This window comes from Prionailurus viverrinus, chromosome B3 (assembly GCF_022837055.1).
Source record: "Prionailurus viverrinus isolate Anna chromosome B3, UM_Priviv_1.0, whole genome shotgun sequence".
Taxonomy (NCBI): Eukaryota; Metazoa; Chordata; class Mammalia; order Carnivora; family Felidae; genus Prionailurus; species Prionailurus viverrinus.
This window is the reverse complement of record NC_062566.1, coordinates 109,195,668-109,217,699: the sequence shown is the minus strand read 5'-3', so window position 1 is coordinate 109,217,699 and position 22,032 is coordinate 109,195,668. Positions and strand designations below refer to the sequence as shown.

The 22,032-nt window shown below is 50.9% G+C and overlaps 1 protein-coding gene across 5 annotated transcripts in view; it reads right to left on the bottom strand.

Moving 5' to 3' along the window:
* Nucleotides 1-5: 5 nt before the first annotated feature.
* PLEKHH1 (pleckstrin homology, MyTH4 and FERM domain containing H1) overlaps nt 6-22,032 on the bottom strand; it is a 53,932-nt gene continuing 31,905 nt past the window's right edge. For 4 of the 5 annotated variants that reach the window (XM_047862228.1, XM_047862229.1, XM_047862232.1 and 1 more), the window contains 22 exons: nt 20,342-20,420; nt 19,598-19,689; nt 17,820-17,970; nt 17,460-17,605; nt 16,391-16,501; nt 15,372-15,458; nt 14,875-15,036; nt 13,838-13,918; nt 13,315-13,497; nt 12,807-12,915; nt 11,913-12,025; nt 11,065-11,241; nt 10,608-10,705; nt 9,940-10,117; nt 9,239-9,394; nt 8,041-8,141; nt 7,111-7,252; nt 5,828-5,970; nt 5,568-5,697; nt 3,565-3,651; nt 3,129-3,275; nt 6-2,184 (listed from right to left, as the gene is read on the bottom strand). In XM_047862228.1, coding sequence (XP_047718184.1) covers nt 2,023-2,184; nt 3,129-3,275; nt 3,565-3,651; nt 5,568-5,697; nt 5,828-5,970; nt 7,111-7,252; nt 8,041-8,141; nt 9,239-9,394; nt 9,940-10,117; nt 10,608-10,705; nt 11,065-11,241; nt 11,913-12,025; nt 12,807-12,915; nt 13,315-13,497; nt 13,838-13,918; nt 14,875-15,036; nt 15,372-15,458; nt 16,391-16,501; nt 17,460-17,605; nt 17,820-17,970; nt 19,598-19,689; nt 20,342-20,420 — 2,835 coding nt within the window. In that variant the 3' untranslated portion in view covers nt 6-2,022. The remainder of the gene's footprint in view (nt 2,185-3,128; nt 3,276-3,564; nt 3,652-5,567; nt 5,698-5,827; nt 5,971-7,110; nt 7,253-8,040; nt 8,142-9,238; nt 9,395-9,939; nt 10,118-10,607; nt 10,706-11,064; nt 11,242-11,912; nt 12,026-12,806; nt 12,916-13,314; nt 13,498-13,837; nt 13,919-14,874; nt 15,037-15,371; nt 15,459-16,390; nt 16,502-17,459; nt 17,606-17,819; nt 17,971-19,597; nt 19,690-20,341; nt 20,421-22,032) is intronic. The other variant, XM_047862231.1, reaches the window with a different exon arrangement.

Here is a 22,032-nt window from a genome sequence, read left to right as displayed (position 1 = left end):
CCTGGTTCACAGACAGTTGCTTTTTATTGACATTGAACACGGCATTTCAGTCTTGGATGTCAAGCACATTAATACTCTTGTCACTCAGCATTGTCTATGGTTTCAAACACTTCTTCTGCCAAGAGGGATGGGACAAAAGACCAGACAGAAATTCGACTTTGGTTTCCAGACAGGTTAAAGAAGGATAAACACACAAACTGCAGAAGCTTTTGATTATAAGGCAGTATCTTCTGTACTTAATACACTATGGGAGGATTCCTGAAAGGCTGGGAAGGAGCTAGGGTGGGGGAAACAGCTTGACCCCCAAGTTCAGTGTGAACGCAGCTCCATTCTTGCTTGCTTTTTCCTTAGGATCCTTTTTTTTTTTTTTTTAATTCCCAGGTAGATAATATTATCCTCATGGGCGTTAGAGATACTCAGGATATTATAAAACTAGAGCTGTAATTCCTTTTACATCAGCTCAGGAGGGGTTATTCAGGAGACTGTGGTACATGTGATGTTTGAATTGTTCGAGGTAGAAATGTCTCAGCTAGATCTCATATCCTGGGGGAAAGGCAGCAACAGAAATGGGAGATGGCTGTAAATTGCCAGCCTTGCAAAGTCAAGTTTAAAAGACAGATGCTCTAGTGTGCTTTTTTTTTTTTTAATCATGTTTGTCAGTTTAAAGGGTGAGAGGGGGGAAGCTTATAGCAGCTGAGGTGTTCAGATGAACTAGTTCCAACCTTGAAGGTTTTGCAGTGTGCAACACACACACACTTTGTGGAAGTCAAAGGCTTGGTTCCTGGATGCTCCTGCTCAAGCCACACAGTTTTCAGCCCTTGATTGATAAATGGTGAGACTGCCTTAGAGCTATGAAATAAAGCTCAGCTTCTCCAATGGCAGAGAATCAGAGTATAAATGAACTCTTTCGTCTTTCTGTTTTCTGTTAGGGGAGGGTGGAGGCAAAGATCATCTCCTCTGCACTCAACAGAAGGCCTCAGTTGCAGATGGGGAGATATTTATATCACCAGGGTGCTCTCAGGCTAGGACAGGTATCACCTGTGTACCTTCTGCCCTTGGACTAATTCCCAGCAGAAGTTTGCCATTGAGTCCTGAGGAGCAAATTCAGGCCCATGAGCCTGGATTCTGTTTCTGACTCCTCTATGATGGCCTCACAAAACAGCAAAAAACAGAGTGCATTTGCTTGGGTTTTTCAAAGAGCAAGGAAACCACTGGTGACCACCCCATCCTACAGCAGGAAGCATAGCCTTTGCTGAGCCCTGGCCAGTCATTAAAATGAGACAGGGAGAGGTCAGATTGGACTTAACTCCCTGACCTTGCTTGCACCCAGTTGGGCTCACAGTCCAGTGTGAGGGAGAACAGCTTGAATCTCAGCAGGGATAGTGCCTTTTCCTTGTCCTGCAAAGATAGGAACTCTTGCCCCAGAGGGGCACTGCAAATGCCTACTCATTTGCAGTGGGGAAGGGGAAAGGTGAGTCTATTCCTTTTCCTCTAGCCCTGCCAATACCTTTCCCATCTGGAAAGGGAAGTCCAGTTTTAGTGAGTTCTAGGCTTTTGTCACAGTTCAGGTGAATTGGAAATTTTAGTCCTGTCTTGTTCAGGGATGTTGGGAAAACTTCAAGTATAAATCCCCACATAAGGACCATATACAATATAAAAGATACCATCCTTCCTAAGAGTATCAGTGCAGAAAGCTCTGACTTATGGCACTGACGCCCTCAGTAACTAGTAACATGGACCATCCCAATCTTGTATCTAGAATCGGGCAGCATCCAGAGCTCAGTATTCTTGTGGGAAAAAAAGTGGTTTTTATACTGGGTCTGGATTTTTAAAAGTTGGGCCCTGAAACATGATAAGGCACCTAGAGAATGAAGGCTTCATGGAAAGTGAAATAACACATTTCACAGAACAAGCTGGGGGAGGGCTGTTAGACCTCATCACAGTAGTATTACACCCCAGGACACCAATCTCTAATCACAGAGGCACCAGGTGGTTGGAGGGGGAAAGGGGTAGGAGAAATATTCACAGCAACGTTGGCCCTCTGGCAGCACATGGAACAGAAGCAAAAAACTGCTGTCTGTCCAGTTCCCGTAGCTGGCGGGCAGCAGGTGGGTTCGTAGGTGGGTTCACAGTTGGAGAGCAATGGTTCATGTAGCTGGCCATGATGAAGGTAGCCTCTGCAATCTAAGGAGACAGCAGAAACAAAGGAATTGAACTAGCCTTGGCCTGAATCCTGGCTTTCTCCCTAGCTGTTATACTAGGTGTATAACCTTCCTGGGCTTCAGTTTCTTACCTCTTAAAATATCTGGGAGGTTCAGAGGCTCAGTGACACAGTACCTGTTAGTCTGAAGGGCTACTGGCGCACAGTACCCTCCTGAGAACAGGAGGAGCAATATTCTCTGCTTACCTGCGAGTGGGGAAGTGGTCCTTCCTGGAGGAAGGTGTGTGTATAGCCTCTCCTATGGCAGGGGTGGTATTAAAGAGAGGAGGAGGTTTGGGATACTCCAGTTTTACGATTAAAACAACAGGGTCTCCAGTGACTTTCAGAATGGAATCAGGAACTATGAATCAGAACTTAGGTTTTGGAGCCTTTATAATTGTTATTTTGCTAGTCAGTATTTCCTGTACTGAGTAGGAACAAAGCTCTTAAAGCAGTAGAGGTCTTTGGGACTGTCTTAAAGACCACAAAGGGGGGGGGGGCACGTGTACAGACTGTCCCACTTTGTGACTAGTGTTGGCAGAGCCCAGGGGAAGGTGACAGCACACTGAGGAGGACGCTGCCCTGGCCCCTGGATCAGCTGCATGAAGACCAAGTGGGCCCCGCCTCAAGCCTGCGTGGTGCTGGGCTGCTAGGGCTGAGAGGCCCATGTGAAGAGCATGGATGTAGCCGGACCAGAGTGCGTGCCCTCCCGGCCAACCCCTCCCTGATCAGCTCACCAGTGACTATTGAGATGCCACAGTACCTGAACCCTTGGAGGACTGACTACAGACAAGGCCAAAAGTTGTACCTGGGACAGGACCCTTCTAGAGTATGGTCATAATAACCCCAGCATCCTTTCCTAACTGCAAGCCCACCTCATCATACTAGGTAGATCTGAGTAACATGTTTTAGCAGCTGTCAGACCCACCTTGGGAGCAGCCATCCGGAAGAGCAACTTCTCAGTGTGGCCTTTTCCAGAGCTCTGGTCCAGAATGGATCTGATCACAAGCATGAAGTCATCCCGGCAGCCACCGAAGGTCATTACTGAAGAGTAGGGGTAAGTGACGTGCACATGCTGTGAGAAGAAGCCCGTTAGTTCTAGGGAAATTTTCCACCTGCCTCCTGAACTAAACCAGCATCCCCTGTCTATTGTGGGCACTGGTAGCCTTAACCAGAAAGGGAGAACTCTGAAGTGGTCATAATTTGGAGATTCATGTCTTGAATGTCAATAAGCTGTATCTAGACTAGAGGACAGCAAGGCTGGGGCGAGGCCTCACTTAGCTCAGGCCTTTGAGTGCAGAGAGAAGAAAAGATGCTGTTCAGGAGAAGGAGAGGTCAGAAGGCCAGCCCTCATCTTTCCATACCATAGTGCTGTGGTCCAGGATGCTGACCCCATCCTCATTCACAGCAATCCACACCAGAGCATTCTCCTTGGAAGACAGCTGTGCAGGCTGGGGAAACAGGAAAATCTCATCACACATGTCCACAGCTAGGGAAGCTGAACTGGTAAGAGCTTTCTGAGGAAGAAGGCACATCCAGGGATCTGCTAGGCAGTGATTTCCAACCTTTTTCACATCTTGGAAAACATGAAAGATGGTACTTGCACAGCCTGCTAAAGTAAATAGCCTTGGGGCTCTAGCTATCTACCGTCCCAAGAGGAGAGGGGTACCTATAGCCCATCCTGCCATAGTACACTGGTTGGGAGGCTCTGTGCTGCACAATAAAGGCCAGCCCTGGCCGCTCTCATGAGCATGGGGACTGGGCTGTTTTCTAGTTCACACAAACTGACAGCATTCTACCCAGCCTCTCCCAGCTGAAGTGCATCTTGCTTCAGCCAATTTCCTAGGGGCTGCAAATGAAACAGGAAAGCAAGCAATCTGAGGGGCTTTTAGGCACTACCAGTGAGAAAAGTAACTCTCTGTTGGACAATTCTTAAAATGACTAACTTTCACTGCCAGGACTGCAGTAGAGCAATCTGGATTTCCTATCTCTCCTACCCAAAAGGCTGGGGAAAGGGAAGGACATGTCCTCCTTTTCAGAAGCTTTTCCCAACCCCCCAGAGGGTCCCAGGGTCCCCCATTATATGCTTTTATAACACCCCTATACGCCTTCAGAACACTTGTTACAGCTTACAAAATAACGTATGTATTTAGAGAGAATATATATGATTATCTGATTAATGTGTACCTCCTTACTAGATGGGAAGCCCCACAAAGGCCAGGACCGTGTCTGATTCGCTCATCTCTTGTAATCTCAGGCAGTGTCTGAGACCTAGCAGGAGCTTAACAATTCTTTATTGAATAAATGAGTGAATGTCCACTGTCTAATCTGTACTGTTAGTGAACAGGATCATGATCCAATTTTGAGGATCCTCTGAGTATGAATAAATTTTATGCACACCAGACACCTGGAGAAGAAAAGTTCCAGTTGAAATTAATACGGGTCACCTGGCCTTTCATGCAGTGAAATTAACTGCTGCCTGAGTAATTTAAGAGTCTCCTTTGGCCATGCTAAGTCAGTAGAGATGTATTCATTTAGGTTATATATTGTTCTATCTTTTGCACTTTTAAAAATGTTTATTTTTGAGAGAAGGAGAGACAGTGTGAGCAGAGCAGGGGAGGGGCAGAGAGAGAGGAAGACTGGATCTGAAGCAGGCTCTGCACTGATACCAGACAGCCCGAAGGGTTTGTCAGGGTTTGAACTCCTGAACCATGAGATCATGACCAGAGCCGAAATTGGATGCTTAACCGACTGAGCCACCCAGGCGCCCTCTTTTACACTTTTTAAAAAATGAAAGCATTCTTGAGGGTGTTAGGTCAAGTTTGAATCCTTATGTGTGAATTAGTCCTTCCCCCACCCCGCCCAGGGGTAGCATTGTAAAAGAAATTAAAAAAAAATAAAAAAAAAAGGAGGCACTTGGGTGGCTCGGTTGGTTGAGCATCCAACTCTTGATTTCGGCTCAGGTCATGATCTAATGGTCCTGGAATTGAGTTGGCTCTGAGTTGGGCATGGAGCCTGCTTGTGATCTTCTCTCTCTCTCTCTGTCTCTCTATGTTCCTCCCCTGCTCTTATTCTCAAAAAAAAAAAAAAAAAAAAAAGCAGTCAAAAAAGGAAAGATGAACATCACCCAGAAATAATCCTGGCCCAAAAGCAGTGATCACAACTCTGCTCTGGACCCTGGAAATCTGAGAGAAAGCCAGAAATGGGTGGAGAAACAGCGACCTCTGGTGGTTGCTAGTGTGCAGGTGGGCCCTGGAGCCTGGACTGACTCAAACGTGACCAGATGTGGGCAGTAGCTTGAGAAATTCAGGGCATGTTCCTGAGGGTGTGGTAATCACTCCTTCCCTTGGACACCACCCACACTTACCTGAGCAGCAAAAAGCTTAGCACCAAAGAAAGGCCATTTCCGGGCCACTGTCAGGTAGATGCGGATGCACTCAGGAGGGGAGCAGCCTTGCAGTGCGGTCCACTTTGTGGTCAGCAGATCTGCCAGGTGCCTGGTTTGGATGGATGGAAAGAGATGGTGGCCGTGAAGTGCCAACATGTTTTCATTGCAACTGGAGGTCTAACCCGGCTCCACAGTCCATGCCTCCCCACAGCAACCCCCTCCAAGACCTTGCAGCCTACCTCAGCTGTTCAGGGGGTGCCCCGTGTCTGTAGCGCCTTGGGTAGAACCTGTCTAGGACTTGTTGGAGGTGATGCTGAAGCTTGGCAGGGGGTGTGCTCCCAGGGCCTGGTGGGGTGGGCCTCTCTAAGTCTCCATATTCTACCTGTGTTGGAAGCACATGGAGTGAGCAGTCAAGAATCCAGAGGTGGATGGGGTGGGGGTGGGGCTGCGGCTGCTGGAGGTGAAATAAACCATTACTTCATTACTTTATTGGTGGGGTGTGAATGGATGCGAAAACACTTCTTGTGAACAGACCCTGTGTCTCAAGTTTCACACACACTAGAGAAACCACCTTATGGTCCTAGATGATTATTTACATCCACTTGCCTTTGGCAGCCGAGGTGAAGTGCCTTATCCAAAGACACAATTAGTGGCAAAGGAAAACTATGGATATTCTGGCTTCTAATCCAAAAATATGAGATCCAGAACTGAAGATGCTATAGCTCCTAGAATATTGCAGTGTTCCAAGCCTTTGAATCAGACACCTCACCCAAATCCCAGCTCTGCCATCTGCCAGCTTTGTAACTTTGAGCAAGCTGCTTAAACTCTCTGGGCTTCAATTTCTTCATCTATTAAGTGGAATTAAGAACTAACAGGGATAATACATATAAACTGTTCAGCAGAGGACCCTCTATAGAGTATTGGGTAAATGCTTATTATTATAAAGATCAACTGTTATTATTGCTCCTTCCTCTCCACCATGTAGATTCAGACCCTTTCTCATGGGAACCAGGAGGGCATCCCAGATACCTTTGGCCAGATAGCCTCCTCAAGGTAATAAGGAGACGGGTCGAAGTCTGAATGCGTGTTCCCCTTCCTAATTCTACTTACAATGCTTTACAGTTGTAAGTACAAATTTTGCCACATCCATTATGTGATATACATCATTTCAGTAGCATACTGAAGGAAATGCAATGACGCATTTTTGTTTACTGTACACAGACAAGGAAACTAAAGCACAGACCACTGCAGTGACCTGGCCAAAATCTCACAGTGGGAAGGCGGGTAGCACTCAAAGGCAAATCTTTGGATTCCACGTCCAGTGTTCTGTCCGTAACCTGTACCTGCAGCGAAGGGCTCTGCTGGGTAAGGAGTCAGCTTCCCTCCACAGCCAGGGACAGCGAGGCCACCCTCCCCTCAGGCACCACAGGGTCTGCAGTCTCCTGTTTCAGGCTGTGTGGTACGTTCCACGTGTGAGTTCAGACACGGTGCCCTGATCCTGCCAATTCCTGAACTGCCTTACCTGGGCCATCAGGGCAGCCATCTCGAGAGCCAGCTCCTTATTGACAGGAAACCTCCCTGCCACTATCTCCCCGCTAGTCTGGGAGGCAAGCAGCAGCCGCTCCCGCTCCGTCTCCCCTTTGACTTGACTCCGAAAGTACAGCCTACAGGGAAGACAGAAGAAGCCAAGACTCAGCTGGGATCCTGAATGGATGAGGTTGTCTTGGCCTCTGTTTATCTTGATTTCCAAAGAAAGAAACTACTCTCTTTATACCATCTGTGAGCGTATTTCTATTGCCTCCAGAAAAACTTAACTAAACATGACACAGGGCAGATACAGGGCCATTAGATCTCAGCAACAGTGGCACATGTTACACCTGAATACACCACCACGCTACTGGATCAGGGGAGGGGATCTGCTCCCTGGAACCAGAGCTTATTAGGGAACTGGATGAGTTAAAGATTCCAAGAGACTAATGGAAATTATTTGCCTAGAGACATACCTGGGATGGGATTTTCTTATTCAGATGGATTAAAAAAAAAAAATCCTGGTATCTACTTCTATATTTCCTGGAATTGTTATAGGAGCTATTTATCCTTTAGCCTTAAATAGTGCTCATACAAAGTTTCACTCTCCTAATGTAACACATGCAGCCATCCCACAAGGTTGGTCTGTTTCCTTGGCAGGAGTATGTATGCGCGCGTGCGCATGTGTGTGTACGTACGTGCGGTACAGGGACCGAGAGCCTGAGCTGTCCAGGTTCTCCAAGAGGATCAGCAGAGCCTCATTAGTTGGCCTCATTAGTTGGGGCCCCAACTAACAACCACTACACAGTGTTCTATCTGTGGATCCACTGCCTGTCCAGCACAGGCCATCCAGCTGGGGGAGTGGCAAGTGGCGCCCCAGTGGCAGCCCTCAGTCTCGGCCCCACCCTCAGGCAGTATTCAGGACCTGTTCTTGTACATCAGCTTCACCACACGTGTGCCACCCTCAGCCTTTCCAGAGTGCAGCTCCTTCAGGGCCTGTTCCCACTTGGAGATGGCATCACAGATCTTAAAAGAGGCAAGAGAGGAAAGTCAGAAAAGCCCCTGATGAAGAGAACAAGGACCAATCTGGGGCAGGACCCAGGCAGGGCGGCAGGGCAGCAGGGCAGCATCGAGTGACTGTCCTCCATTAGGAGGCTGACTTGCAGGCCTCACGTGCCTGGGACCAGAGGGGTCTATAACAACCTCACAGACAGAGGTAGGGCCCTGGGCATGGCATGAGCAGCAAAGCATGGAAGGCTGCCCCCACTGGCCTTAACACCTGAGGGGGCTTTCCCAGAGGCCAGGCAGGCGTCAGTCAAAAACCATGGCCTCATATTACCAGCTCTGTTTCCATTCCACCGACTGCTATTCTCTTGAAGTATACCCAGAGGCCTACCGTGTAACAAAGCCAAACAGACCCCCTGACATTTATAAACAAGATATGTGGCATAGTTTTTCCAGGCAATGGTAAATAAAAGACTATAGAAGCCTTTGTCCTATTGCCATAAAAAGAGCAGACACAGAACCAAAACACTCCTACTCATCAATGCTACAATACGTTCCCACAAACACTTCACATCTTGTCTGCTAATCCCAGACAAGATAGGTCTGAAATCCCATTCAAGGGTCCTTTACTTGTAGAGGTACCATACAGATCTACCTGCTTACAATTTGCTTGAACCAGTAAGTGCAGGCCCTGGCAGATGGAAAGATTGAGGGGCCAGGGAACAGCACCACATCCAGCGGACCTAGGTGTACAGCTACCCACCTCCGTGTGTGGATTGTGTGACTGGCAGCAGCCCCGGTTGGAGCTGCTGGTGACAAGTGCCTCCCTATCCTTCCTACACCACGCTGAGAAGCAGCTTTTCCCCTGGACACTGCACAGCCCTTCAAGGGCGGGAGCAGTGTGGAGACAAGGGCACAAACAACTTCTCTCTGCCTGTACGGGTATGTTTTAGGATGCCACAAAAATGCTGGCTTGGGGGAGCACCTTGGACTCCAAACCCAACAGGCTGGGGGACAGTAAGGCACCAGTCAGGGGGCTCTCTCCCCATCACCAAAACCCAGAAGCCTGGAGGTCTCCCAGGAGGGGCTCATTTGGCTTACGGGGAGACCATCATCACCTTGATGCTCCCCTGCAGGCAGTGTTCCAGGTCCCTGCCAGAAGGGTCATCTGTGAAGAGGGCAAAGCCAGAGTGGGATGACTTCCTCATGCCCGTCTCTTGGTTCAGACGCTGGAGGAACTCATCAACTGTGGAGGAGCCGTCAAAACCAACCACCTGCACGAGAGAGGTGTTAGTCCTAGAGGAAATTTCCCGAGAGGAACTCATTCCGGCTAGTGGACGCGTGTATCTGGGAGGTGGAAAGGCTTGGCTGAGAGGAGCAAGGGCAAATGCAAAAGCTAAAGGAAGCTGGTTTCCATAGTCACACACAGAGGGTGAGTGCTTCAGAGACAAGCGGCCCGCTATAAGCTGGAAGCAGACAGAAGCTCTGCTGCTCCTTGACTGCTGCTCTTTTGGAGGTCTTTTGTCCTGCCCCTTTCTTGGTCAATGTCTCGGCTTCCCCGTTCGTGCAGTGGTTTCTAAAGATCTACTTCCCAGGTGCCAAACAGCAGAGCACTTTTGGAGTTACAGCTCCTTTCTCCCTCCACACAGGCAGTAACGGTCCCACCCCCACCTCCACACCCCAGGCCCATCCTGCTGGTTTGCCTATTATTAAGAGTCTGCCAAGCCTAAGGAGGTTTAACACCCACCTGGCCCAAAGATATTCTCTGGGCCAGTGATATGAGAAGACTCAGGAGAGGGATCCCACGCGGCCTCCTCACCTGGTAAGTCCCATTGGCGAAGTGCACGGGGATGCTGAAGGGCAAGGAGTGGTGGAAGGGGTTGCGCAGCAGGATGGACACCACTTCCATGCGTGACGGCCTGGCCTCCCGCTCCCCCACCTGTAGAGTCCGCTCCACTGCCCGCTGGCAGTAGGTGGCATACTGGCCAGTTTCATTTCTAAAAAGACAGGGAAGAAAGAAGAGAATCCCAGGGAATTCATTCACCCCTGCCATCTTGACACCTTGGCTGCCTACCCTGACCTAGCCAAGACCGAATCCGCAGCTGAGCAGGCTGTGAAAAACGTGACACTCTGGTCTGGGGTGTTAATTTGTCATTCAGGGCCTATGTGCTGCAAATTGCTGGCAGAGATCTTTCCTCTGGAAGTCAGAAAAACATGGCAACAGACCATGAAAATGTGGGGATGACTTGGGGACGCCGGAGCTTCACGTGAGCACATCCACAAAACACACATACACAGACTGGTGTGCAGAGCGGCCCAGGCCTCCATATGCCCATCTGTGCACACAGCACTGAGGTCTCCGTGTCTCCATGACCCCTGTGCAAACCACAGGGGCAGGGTGATTTGACCCATCTTGGTACCCCCGTCCCTCTTCGCCATGCCACCGTCAGCAGCGCTAGAGTGGCATAGGAAAGGACCCTCACTCACGTGGGATCTGCATGGCGCTGGAGCTGCTGTTTGATGTACCAGAGGAAGTGGTGCTGAGGCAGGAAAAGTGGGGCACACAGAGCCAGGAGCTGCCAGCACTGCCAGGGAACAAGCAGCATGGGGTGAGTGCTGGGTCTGCGGCAATGCTCGCCCTCACAGTCCTGAGCTACCAAGGCTTCAGTGCTCTCCAAACCAGGGCCCCCCACCTTCTGTGGACGGCAGGATGGCCCATCCTGGTCAGGCTTTGTCCAGAACGGCAGTCACCCAATCTGACTATGCACAGACATCCAGAAGGGGCACAGAGAAGGCAGGTGTACTGAGGCAGCTTTGAGCACTGAGGCTGCCCGTTGGCCACCAGGCCTAGAGGGGACCTGCTCCATTCCCTCCTTCCTCCTTCCCGGCTCCTGGGCAGTCCCTGCCAATGGCCCCATCAGCTGTTTTGCCCCAGGATGCCCACCTGCATGAGGGAGTACTTCTGAGGTGGGCGGCAGCTGGTCTGCTTCATCAGTTGGCAGTAGATCTCGCTCTGCAGCTCGGGGTGAACCAGGCAGACCTGTAGTGCCGTCTGGGCCAGGGACACGTGATAGTCTACGGAGGCCGCTTCCACAGGCACGTTGATGAAAAGCTGGCAGGACTGGCACGAAAATGGTGGTGGGCCCGGGCAGACCAACAGCCCCTTGACTAGCATCCGCGGTGACAGTGGGCAGATTGGGCCGTCCCCCCCAAGGGCTCCAGGCAGGCTCCAGTTCACTGTAGGAAGCCCTTTCTAAGAGGGAGCACTGTCACCGCTTGAGAGCATGTCTGCCTGCTGAGAAGGCTACTCTGAGATAGAATCTATCCTTCTTCAAATGTGTCCATTACATAAGCAAGACATTCTTTTTTTTTTTTTTAAAGAGGACATTCAGACGGACACAAAGAACACTGTAAAATAGGTCAGAATCTCTGAGGTCCAGAAGCAACATAAACCTGGCCTTTCCTGCTGTTCACTATAAGAGAAAGGGAGTTCCTCCAGGGGGAGTTTCACCGGCACTTCCCAAGGAAGCCGGGAATGCCTCCCCACCATAACTGACTGTGCGGGGGGGGGGGGGGGGGGGGGGGGGGGGGGGGGGGGGGGGCCAGCGGGGCGAGGTGGGGGGGAGCTGTGGGACTCTTTCCCTTCCATTCAGATCTTTCTGTGAGCTCCCCCTAACCACATGGGTCTCTTCTACCTGAGCACCACCAAGGTGGGCAAATTGCTCTGGGAGAGTCTGGGTACGCGGCGAGGGCGCCACCTGTTGGTGCACCTGGGTTCCATTCCCGCTTTACCTTGAAGAGCTTGAGAGCCTCGGTCTGCAGGGCCTCGGAGGGCAGGGTGGTGAGGGAGGTGTATAGCCCGTCTTTGCTGTAACACAGCATGGGGTGCCTCCAGAGAGGGGAATCTGCCCAAAGCACAGCATCAGGGGTGAGGGAACTTGCCTCCCACCTCCACTCCCACTCTGATTTGTGAAGAAAACAAGGGTTAACTGGAACACACGGACTGCACCGGATTTATCCGCAGAGTGGGGGGTATGCAGTTGTACACTGCATCTAGCACGCTCACAAGCACGGCTTACAGGAAGGTGGCTACTGCCTTCTTCGTGGGGCTGCAGTGGGGGTGAGTGTGTGGGGCCGTGGGTACCTGCGTGCAAGCATGTGTGTGCGGGAGAGGCCCCTCCCTGCAGTGTCAGGTATGGATGGACAGTGCCTGTCAGCGGGGAACACACAAGGAGCAGTGAAGGGGTGTGCGGCGTGTGCCATTAGTTCCTCAGGGTCCTGAGAATCAGTAGCAAAATAAAGACCCTGTGATACCCTAGGCTTAGGTTAGTCTAATCCCAGTTTAGGCTTCATTCATTGATTAACAAACTTTTAACCAGCTTCGTTCCTTCCTCAACTCTCTGCCCGGCCAGCAAAGCTGCAGTGAACAATGTAAAACACTGACCCACTGGAAAGTCTGCTTCCCAAATAAACTCCCCCAGATACAGAGTGGTCACCTCAGAATCTCACCAGAAACAGGGGCTCTGGAGCGTGGATGGGAATGCCCTTTTGTGGCTTAGATGGTTTTACAACAGCTTCAGAAACGCTGCTATAAATGCTAACAGAAATGCTTTCTTTGGGTTTCCGACCAACCGTTACCCAGCCGCCACCCTCCAACCCAAGCAGTGACGGCCACCGTTGCCTTACCTGGGTCTCCCTCCCCATCCATCAGTTTCCCAATGAGCTGCTCATAGGCAGTGCCAACCCGGGCACTGCTGCCACCTGCAGCCACCGTGAGGTGGTAAAGCCACGTGTCCTGGAAGGGGATGGAAAGCCATCTGATGAGACTGGAGTGCGAAGAATGGAGACAAGAGCTCCAGAGAAGCTTCCTTGAAAGGGTCAAGCTCAGGGTAAAGTTAGGCTAGTTTGGCTGACACAAGTCAAGGCCAACAGTCTCTAAGAGGGAAGACCTGGGATCAGGTGAACATGAACCCAAGTTTCTACGCCTGAGGTGCTATCTCACGGCCCCAGTGGAGAGATGCTGGTCACTGAGAGTGAATTCAGTATAAGGAATAGTTCAACCAGGGAATGAATACTAGTTGCCAAAATGTCCAGAAGGAAAGAAACTTGAATTTGGGGAGGTTGAGAAAGGAAAAGGGGAAGACAAGAATCACAGGACCAAGCTTGGCCATGGAGGCCCAGCCCCCTCCCTTACCTTTTCATGCTTGGTGCCAATGAGGAGGTAGGTAGGGCTGTGCTCTCGGGGGTGAATCACCAGGGTGCAGTGGGAGGAAAGCAACTGCCTGGTTCCGCCAGCCTCATAGTCTTCGTCTGAGTCACAGGATCGATCTACTTCCTCTATGCGTGCATCCCGCACAGGCAGATGGCCCAGGGGTCGCTGCGAACATGAGCCTTCCATGAATGGGAGAGCCAGCAGGGAATGGGGGAGTGTCTTCTTTCTGAACTTCACCTCAGTCCCTGCTGGGCTGGGCATCATAGATGTGGCCTGGTCACGGGATGAGGGAATTAACTACAGCTCCCTGGCTGAGGCTTGCCTGGTGAAGCACAGATAGACCCCACAGGTGGAATTTGTGGGCCGTTCAGTCTAGAGGGATCCAACCAGCTGGCTTCGTGCTTGTGGTGGAATTAGATGGGATAGAGGGAGAAACTGGGCCTTGCATTAGGAATGTGGTCTGGAGAAAGCAGAGAGTGGGTGCTATCAGGAAGCCAGGGAGTACCTTGTCCTCATGGCTCCGATAGTAGTAGAAGGTTCTCCCAACAAGAGCACACCAGACCAGCTTGGAGTGGCCATGTTTTACCTAGAAGACAGAAATTAAGACAGCATTGTGAGAACCATTGTAATCCCAGAAGTAAATCCAGGACTGGCAAAGAGAAGCCACAGGGAGGCAGATCTCAAAACCCCTGGTCAACTCAGGTCCTTAGTGGAGATGCCACCCAGACGCCCTACTAACAGAACCAGCCCTTTCACAGCACAGGTCCGTGGCAGGTACCCTGTAACACCCCACTCACCCTTGCACTACATGCCGTTAAAAGATTAACCAGGCCAATCAGATGTCCTGTTCCAAGCATATGGACACAGGAAGAACTTGCTAGTCAGCTCTATGGATGTTGAGAGGGAGGGCAAGGCCACCCAGGGCAGGCATGGGATGCTAACACCCCTGGTGCTAACACATAAATCACTAGGGAACAGCAAGTGCACAACAGACAGAGGAGAGTGACAGGAGCACAGAATGAAAGGGGAAACAGACGCAGAGACAGAGCCAAGACTGCTGAGCTTGCTCATACGAGGGGCTTTGCTTCCTGATGGCGTTCTCATCCAGTTAATGTGCTTCCTTGTTAACTTCCATTTTCTTGGGGTTAACAGGAACTCTGCTTCTCATAGCCAGAAAAGCCCTACCTCAAACACCTTTAGGGCAGGTCTGGGATGTTCTGTCTTTGAAGGGCCACACCTACCTCGCCTACATCACACCCTCCCACTATTCATACTGAGGCACGGTAGATGCAGGCAGGGATGGGCAGCAACTCCTAATAACCTTGAAATAGGTACAAGACATTCCTTTCCCTCCTGTCTTGATGATAACTGTTGTGCTAACAACTCTGGTCTCTGTTTTCATTCACCGACACTTTGTGAGGCCAACCAGCTGATCCCTGTGAGCAAACTCCTGCAGACAGGAGCTGTAAGGAGGGCAAGACCCAGGTTCCTGGCCCCCTGGCTCTCGGGGCCCACGTTCCACCCCACCAGCTCCTCCCATACCTTAGTCAGCCAGCCCTTCACGGTGGGCTTGATGCCACCCTGCGGCAGGGCCAGAGGCCCAATGGCCTGGACCTTCAGCAGGCTCTGCAGTACTCGGATCCACTCCTCCAGCAGGCTGGGTGAGTCAGCCGTCAGGTAATAGGTTTTCTTCTCAGAGATAAGCTGTGGAGGGCAGAGTGGGGGCCAGCGGCAGGGAGACAGGAGGATGGAATGCCAGGGACCTGGCTCTGAGGTGGCACAAATCCCTGAAACCACTGGGCCTTCCTTCTTCCCACCTTGGGACTCCCTCCCTTCTTTTCCTTATTGTTTTCTCCCGGTCTCTCTTACCTTCACTCTGTCTCTTCTTCCTTCCCAGTACTCACAAATTAGGATCACATCCAAATGTGGATGTGATGTCTTTCACACATGCTCATTTTGCCTCATCTTTGTCTCTATCATAGTCATAGCCAAACTTAGCACCTCTTGTGTCTAAAATCCTAGCTGCTAGCAACGCCCACCTGGAATGTCTGTGCACCCTCCCCTCGAACAATTTGGCAACGGGAATTCAGTTCCACTTGACCTTGAGGTTTCCGGATGACATCACTCTGTAAGACAGGAATGGGGAGGAAAATGGTATGAGTCTTCTCAGAGCACATCATTCTCCTTTCAGATCTTACTCCAGGCCACAGGCAGAGGGGAAAGTGATTCCTAAGCTTTCCTGGGCTGTGGTATGATGGGTAACTTGTTCTGGATCCCAGTTCTAGCTAAATGGAGCAATGACTAGAGACATGGATCCTAACCCAGGCCTCAAAAAGCATAGATTGAGCCTTTAAAACTGGGTCAGAAGCCACCAGGTTATTACAGAGCTATAGAACCTTTAAATTCTATCACAGCCTTTAAACCAAGTGTGGAAATAAGTGGCAAATATATCCCCATTACCCTTCCCAGTGTGCCTGCACACCTTACTAATCAGTCACAGCATAACTACTCATTGAGTGATACAGGCCCAGTATCCTCAACATGGTGTTCAGACAGCCACGGACAATCAGCTGGAGTTGCACAAGAGACACTGTCCTTTTGCCTTCCTGAAAACATTACTGTTGGTTCCCCAGGGATGTCTTGTCAAACTGGAGCCCAACATCCAAGGCTTCCTAATTCCAAACTGTACAGGAAGGAGGTGGAAAGAGGTAATGCATTCTGTTAGGACAACCCAGATGACGTGAGGGCAGCCTGCGAACAGTTTCTTTTACAGGACCAGGCATTAGGAGAAATCAGTTTCTGAAGTAAGAAGGAATCACCCAGCCAACTCATCTAGAACTGCCTTTGTTCCGTGCCTGATTTGACTCCAAGAACCAGTAACCAGCCTCATGGCCCCATGTAAGGCTCAAAGCCTTGGGTGCCCAGCCAGATCGCCTCTCCCCACCTGCCAGACCTAGCCCTCTGGCTGTGGGCCATACCACCCCTCTTTCAGCCCATCACAGTTCTGAGTTTGGGGTGGGGTCCTTTTGACTACCGTTCTGGGGAAGGAGGGTCTCACCGGGGACTTGTAGTACATAATCTGTCCCTGTCTCAGGACAAACCAGCGCCTCTTCCACGTCTTCACCCGACTCCCCATTTTTAGCAGGTAGCCCGACTTCTCCAGGGACTCCTATGGGGGTGGGAGGGTATAGGGGGAAGAGGGGGAGACAGAAAAAGGGAATCACTTGGGTTTGTAGATGTCATACAGGACAAAATGGCCCAGTTGAGTCACTGCTTTGTCATCAATTAAAAACCAATTCTTGAGTACCTACTATATATATTTTCAGGGTACCATGCCCTGCTAAGGGTTCAAACAGAACTAGCCTAAAGCAAAGGTGGTCCCGCTGTGGAAGGGTCCTGCTGGCGGGGGAAGACAACACCTGACTGTGAGAAGGTGGCAGACCAGGGGCTGCATGAGGGAGAGAATGGCCAAGAAGGGCTTTGGGAAGAGCCAAATCTGGACCGGCCCTGGAAGGAAAAGTCAGCTTTCCTTCAAAGACAAGCCAAGAGGAGGAAAAGGCTATTGCAGGCAGCAGGAAGGGAGAGCGAGGTTTGGGGAACAAGGGGCACATCAGCCAGGCTGGGGCAGAGGGGAGATGAAGACACAGTGGCACAGTGGTGTGGGACAAGCGCTGGGGAGTGAGTGATGTGGGTCTGTGGCACGGCTCTGAGCCTCAGTCTTCTTATCTGTAAAATGGGGTTAACAGCTCTGAGAGGATGGTGAGGACACACGAGACCGGGCACGAAGAGCACTGAGCATGGTGCCTGGCACACTGGAAGAACTCAGTAAATGTCAGCTCTCAGCATTCCAGGGCCAGCATGGGGTTAAAACGAAGTAACTCAGTGAGCCACAGTGTGCTTTCCCACTGGCCAGCCCTGGTTTGCTAAGGAGCTCACCAGGCTCCTTCTCCTTCCTCACAGGGTCTGTGTGTACTTGATTTCATAGCTGCACACCCACCCTCCCCCGCCCGGCCCACTCCTCGGGGCCTCACATCTGTTGCAGCCCTCTGCCCCAGCCCTCACCATTCCCCTCATCTCACAGGGATCTGCTCCCACCCTGCCCGGACTCAGCCACACTCCCAGCTTACCCCACCCAGGCCCAGCCCCTCGGTGGAGTAGGACGAGGTGCGCTGTAGTTTGTGCTCAGGCTCTGAGTAGTCACTGTCCAGCGAGCAGGCATCTGGGGGGATGGCGTAGTCTCCCTCGGAGCTCAGCGAGGACATGGAGACGCCTGCTGAAGAAGGAGTCATCAAGGCCTGGATCCCAAACCTCTCCCAGCTTCCACAGTCCGGGAGCTGCAGAGCCTTCCTCACCGACCCAGGACCTTTGAGTCTGGAGTTCAGGGTCATGGGCAAAGGTCAAGCAGGGACTCCCGGGTACACCCACCCAGGGGAGGAGGTCAGGGTCTGCTTGCTATACCCCGCACCTTTCTGCTCCCCCCTCTGTACCTCTCTTGATGGCCCGAGGGCTGCCCAGTCCACTGGTCTTCCTGGACTCAGAGCAGGGGACCGAAGTTCGGAAACTCGCCTGAGAGCTGCAGTCATCGTCAGACCCAGAGGACTCGTCCACAAAGGGTACAGTGCTGATCTGCGTGGCTCTCTGCAAGACAGGCCCCTCCCCAACTGCAGCTCCCCTTGCAAAACAACCCCTTTCCCATGGGCACGTGTACTCTGGCTCCATGTGCCCAGGGTGTGGCCAGCACAGCTCCGACCTTACTCTCCTCACCTCCATGCTTCCCCTGGGCCTTCGGCCCCCCCACACCAGCCTCTGTGGTCCCCAAAGGAGCTGCCCCATCTAGGCTGAACACCTGGCAGTGTGACCCTTGCTCCCACCACTAGGGGTCCAGAATGCCACTCCATGGGCCAAGTGTGAGACAGGAGCTTTAAAAACGTGTGGGGATAAGGAAACAAGAGGCCATCTCAGTGGGCAAACATTTAAAAAGACCATTTCAATGTTGGTGAAAGTGTGGGGGAAAAGATATTCCGTAGTGTGACAGAACCTCTCAGAAGGTAATTTGGTATAACCTGCCAAAATTTAAAATATGCATATCATTTGCCCATAAATTTCACCTCTAAAATTCTGTCCTATGGAAGTACGTATACATTATATGTAAGTGCACGGAGATATATCTGCACATTGATGTTCATTGCAACACTGATTTTAGAGAAAAACAGAAGACCTAAACTGTCAATCAGTGGAGGACAGGTTAAGGTGGCTATGGGGCATCTATACCAAGGGGTACCAGATAGCCCTAAAAGAGGAAGCAGAGCTGTGCATGGAGGTATAGCAGGAAGATGGGAGTGTGAACAAGCAAAGGGTAGGATGTGTGTAATATGATCCCCGCTGCGTGCAAGCATGCGTGTGACAGAGACACAGACACAGAAGATATTTGCAGATGCATCAGAAGGCCTCACAGAATAAACATTAATGATAGCTGCCTCTGGAGTGAAGAATTAGGGAGAAGCAATGTGAAAGAAGATTTCACTTTTGGCTTTCTCTTTTTTTTTTTAATGTTCATTTTTGAGAGAGACAGAGCACAAGTGGGGGAGGGAAGAAAGAGAGGGAGACACAGAATCTGAAGCAGACTCCAGGCTATCAGCACAGAGCCCGATGTGGGGCTTGAACCCACAAACCATGAGATCATGACCGAGCCGAAGTGGAAAGCTTAACCAACTGAGCCACCCAGGTGCCTCAGCTTTCTGATTCTTCTATAAAAAGTTTTACAAAGTATTACTATCTTGATCTCAAAAACCAATAACAAAAGGAGACAAAAATGTGTATGAAAACATTATGTTGCAGTTAAACCTGATTTTTGTTAAAAAAAATACATAGATATGAAATTAATGTAATATTGTGTGCCAACTATACTCAAAGAAAAATATATAGAGATGTTATGAGTGTACACATAGGAATATACGTTTGAACACATACGAGAAGTTCTGGAAGAAGTCCTCCCGGGACAGACGTGTGAAAAGATGGGTAGGAGAGGTGGAGCAGGCATAGGCCTCACTTTAACCTTCCACTTTGCCCATGATCATATGGATTCAAGTTTTTGTAAACATACACGTTTTATAATTAAGATCTAATAAATAATAAAATTACATATATATGGGTGCTGAGCTCCCTGCCCATAGTCACGTGTGTGCAGAAGCCTGACCCTAGAGCCCCACTGAATGAATGGGGCCTCCCGGATGGCACACCCCCTCCTCGGATAGCAGCTTCTTACCCCCTTCAGGGCTGTGTAGACAGGCACGGTGACATTCTTGTAGACAAGGCCAGAGAAAGGCCCAGGGGACGCAAGGGCAGGAGGGCTTGAAGCTGGAGGGGGTGGAAAAGAAGGATGAGTTTAACTCAGATGCCATAACTCACTCAGGAGCCTGCGGTAGCAGAGACCTGGGCAGACTGAGGAGGAGATCCATGGAGAGAGTTCTTTGAAAGAGCACTCCAGGTGACAGGTAGGGTGGCAATCCTCAGCATGGGGGCTGAGAATTTCTTCAGTCCCACTCATGTGAAGGTGAGTTACCAACCATGAGACTACGGAGCCCTCACATCACTGTGGGGATTCAGTGGCTGGCTAGTGACTCAGGAGCCAGAGGGCGGGGATGCGGTTCCTTCAGGGGGCTCATCTAAATCAAGGCACGGGGGAGATGTCCCGCCCCCTCCCAGTCCTGGGTGCTACAGAGGGGAAGCCAGTGCAGGTGGGAGGCTGGGCTGGAGGACCCCGCCTCTAACGACTCCTCCAGCTCTGTAATTGGTGTTCAAGGCCACGCCCACTCGGCATGTAATGAGCAACTCCTGTCTGCACAGCTTCCTTTTCCCTTAGCCCTGGCTGTGATTTCACTGAACCTCACCTGTTGGGGGAGGGAACAGGGTGCCTGGATGGAGCACCAGGTGGCCCTCAGAGTGTTACTCAGAGTCTTCTCCCTGCATGCCCACCCTGTCTACCATTTGGGGCTCACTTGGGACTCACCGCAACAGGTGGCAATAGTTCTGGGAGATGCGTCTGAGAGCCGCATGCCAGCCATAGCCACCGCGTAGATCCGGCTCTCCTGGAATGGAAGACCCCAGAGGGTCAGAGTCCAGCTCTGTGCCCAGCCCAGCACCTCCTGGGTGTGGAGGTAAAAGGATGGCTGTGGACCTAGGTCCACATCCACGTTTGGCCAATTACAGCTGGGGTAATCCTAGGCAAGTTATATTTGAGCTTCCTTTTCCTCAGCTCTGAAGTGGAGATAATACTCACCTGTCAGGCTGTTACAAAAATCAAATAAAATCATTAATGGAAACATCTAACACCTGGAATATAATCAGCATCCAACAGATACTCAGTTCTTGTCTCCACACAAGAAGTTCAAGAGGAGAGGGTCAGTGACCTGTTTCTCTGCATCTTACCCATTTTAGAGGTCTTGGGTCTCTGGCTCTCACCCCTGGAAGCTGGAGTGTTGATAATGAGGAAGTCAGAGCCCCATGGCAAAGGCATGCCCTTTTGTAAGCCAGTTGTTTGGAAGCTAGGACACAATTTTTTCCAACACTAACAAAGTTACGTTCATGGTTAGGCCCAACCTGCAAAGCTTGTCTAAGCTCACCTGGACCCTGAATCCCGCTGTAGAACCCTCACCCTCAAGTTCTCCTTTACCCCTTGGCGTTCCTGGGTCTGAAAGAGGCCCACAGGCCTAAGGAGCTTTCCTAACGGTTTTGATCAAACAACCCAGAGGCTCTGCCTGTGCTTTTCCAGATCTCTTTTCTCCACTCAAGGCAAAGAGAAACAAAGACCTTCTCAGGTGACAGGAAAGTCACAAGGACTAGGGAAGGTGGGCCTGGCTGGCTCAGGGAGGCAGCGGGACTGGGGCTGGAAGGGCCATGAGGTGCTAGTGGGATGTCCCCCAGAGAGGAGCAGCAGCTCTGGGGCACGTGGGGGAGAGAGGGCTGGGTGGGACCTCCCCTGAGCTGAGCAGAGGGATGGGAAGGTAAGAGACAGGGTGGTGAGAAAGGGGATCCCAGGAAGAGACTGGTCCTGCCAGTCCTGGTCACGGAATTCCTTTAACTTCACCGACAGAATGTAAGCAAAGCTTGAGGGATTTGGGTAAAACAGACTTGGGAGTGTTTCACAAAAGTTATCGACTGACTGCCTAACTCACAAGGTTGTTTTGAGAATCAACAGAAAAATGGCTCTGCATGCTTGAATTGGTGAATCAGTATATTTGCCTCCTTCCCCTGAGAAATGCCCTCTCAATTTCCAATTTCTAGTCTTGATTTCCTCTCAGATGGTCACTGCCCAGGTGGTGCCACCTGAGAAGAGAGGGTAGGCACCTATCTTGTGTTTCTTGGGAGCAAGTTACAATGAGGGCTGTGAACAGGAGACAGCTCCTCTGTAGGCTGGTATGGCCGACTGTTGGGTCCCCAGGACCCAGCTGAGAGCAGGGAGGGCCTGTGGGAACACCTGATACCCCTTCAAACCTTCATCCCCAGAGCTTCCCTGATGTTCACATGGGGAAAATGTTTTCCAGAGCATCTTATATTCACTCCCTTTTCCTCTTGTGTCACTCTCCTCCTCCCCCCAACACCCTCTTAACCTGTACAGGCAGAACACAAGAACTGCTCTGAGCCATCACGGTGGACGGCTATATTTTGGCAAAAATGGCAAAAGTGAGCAGCATGTTTTTC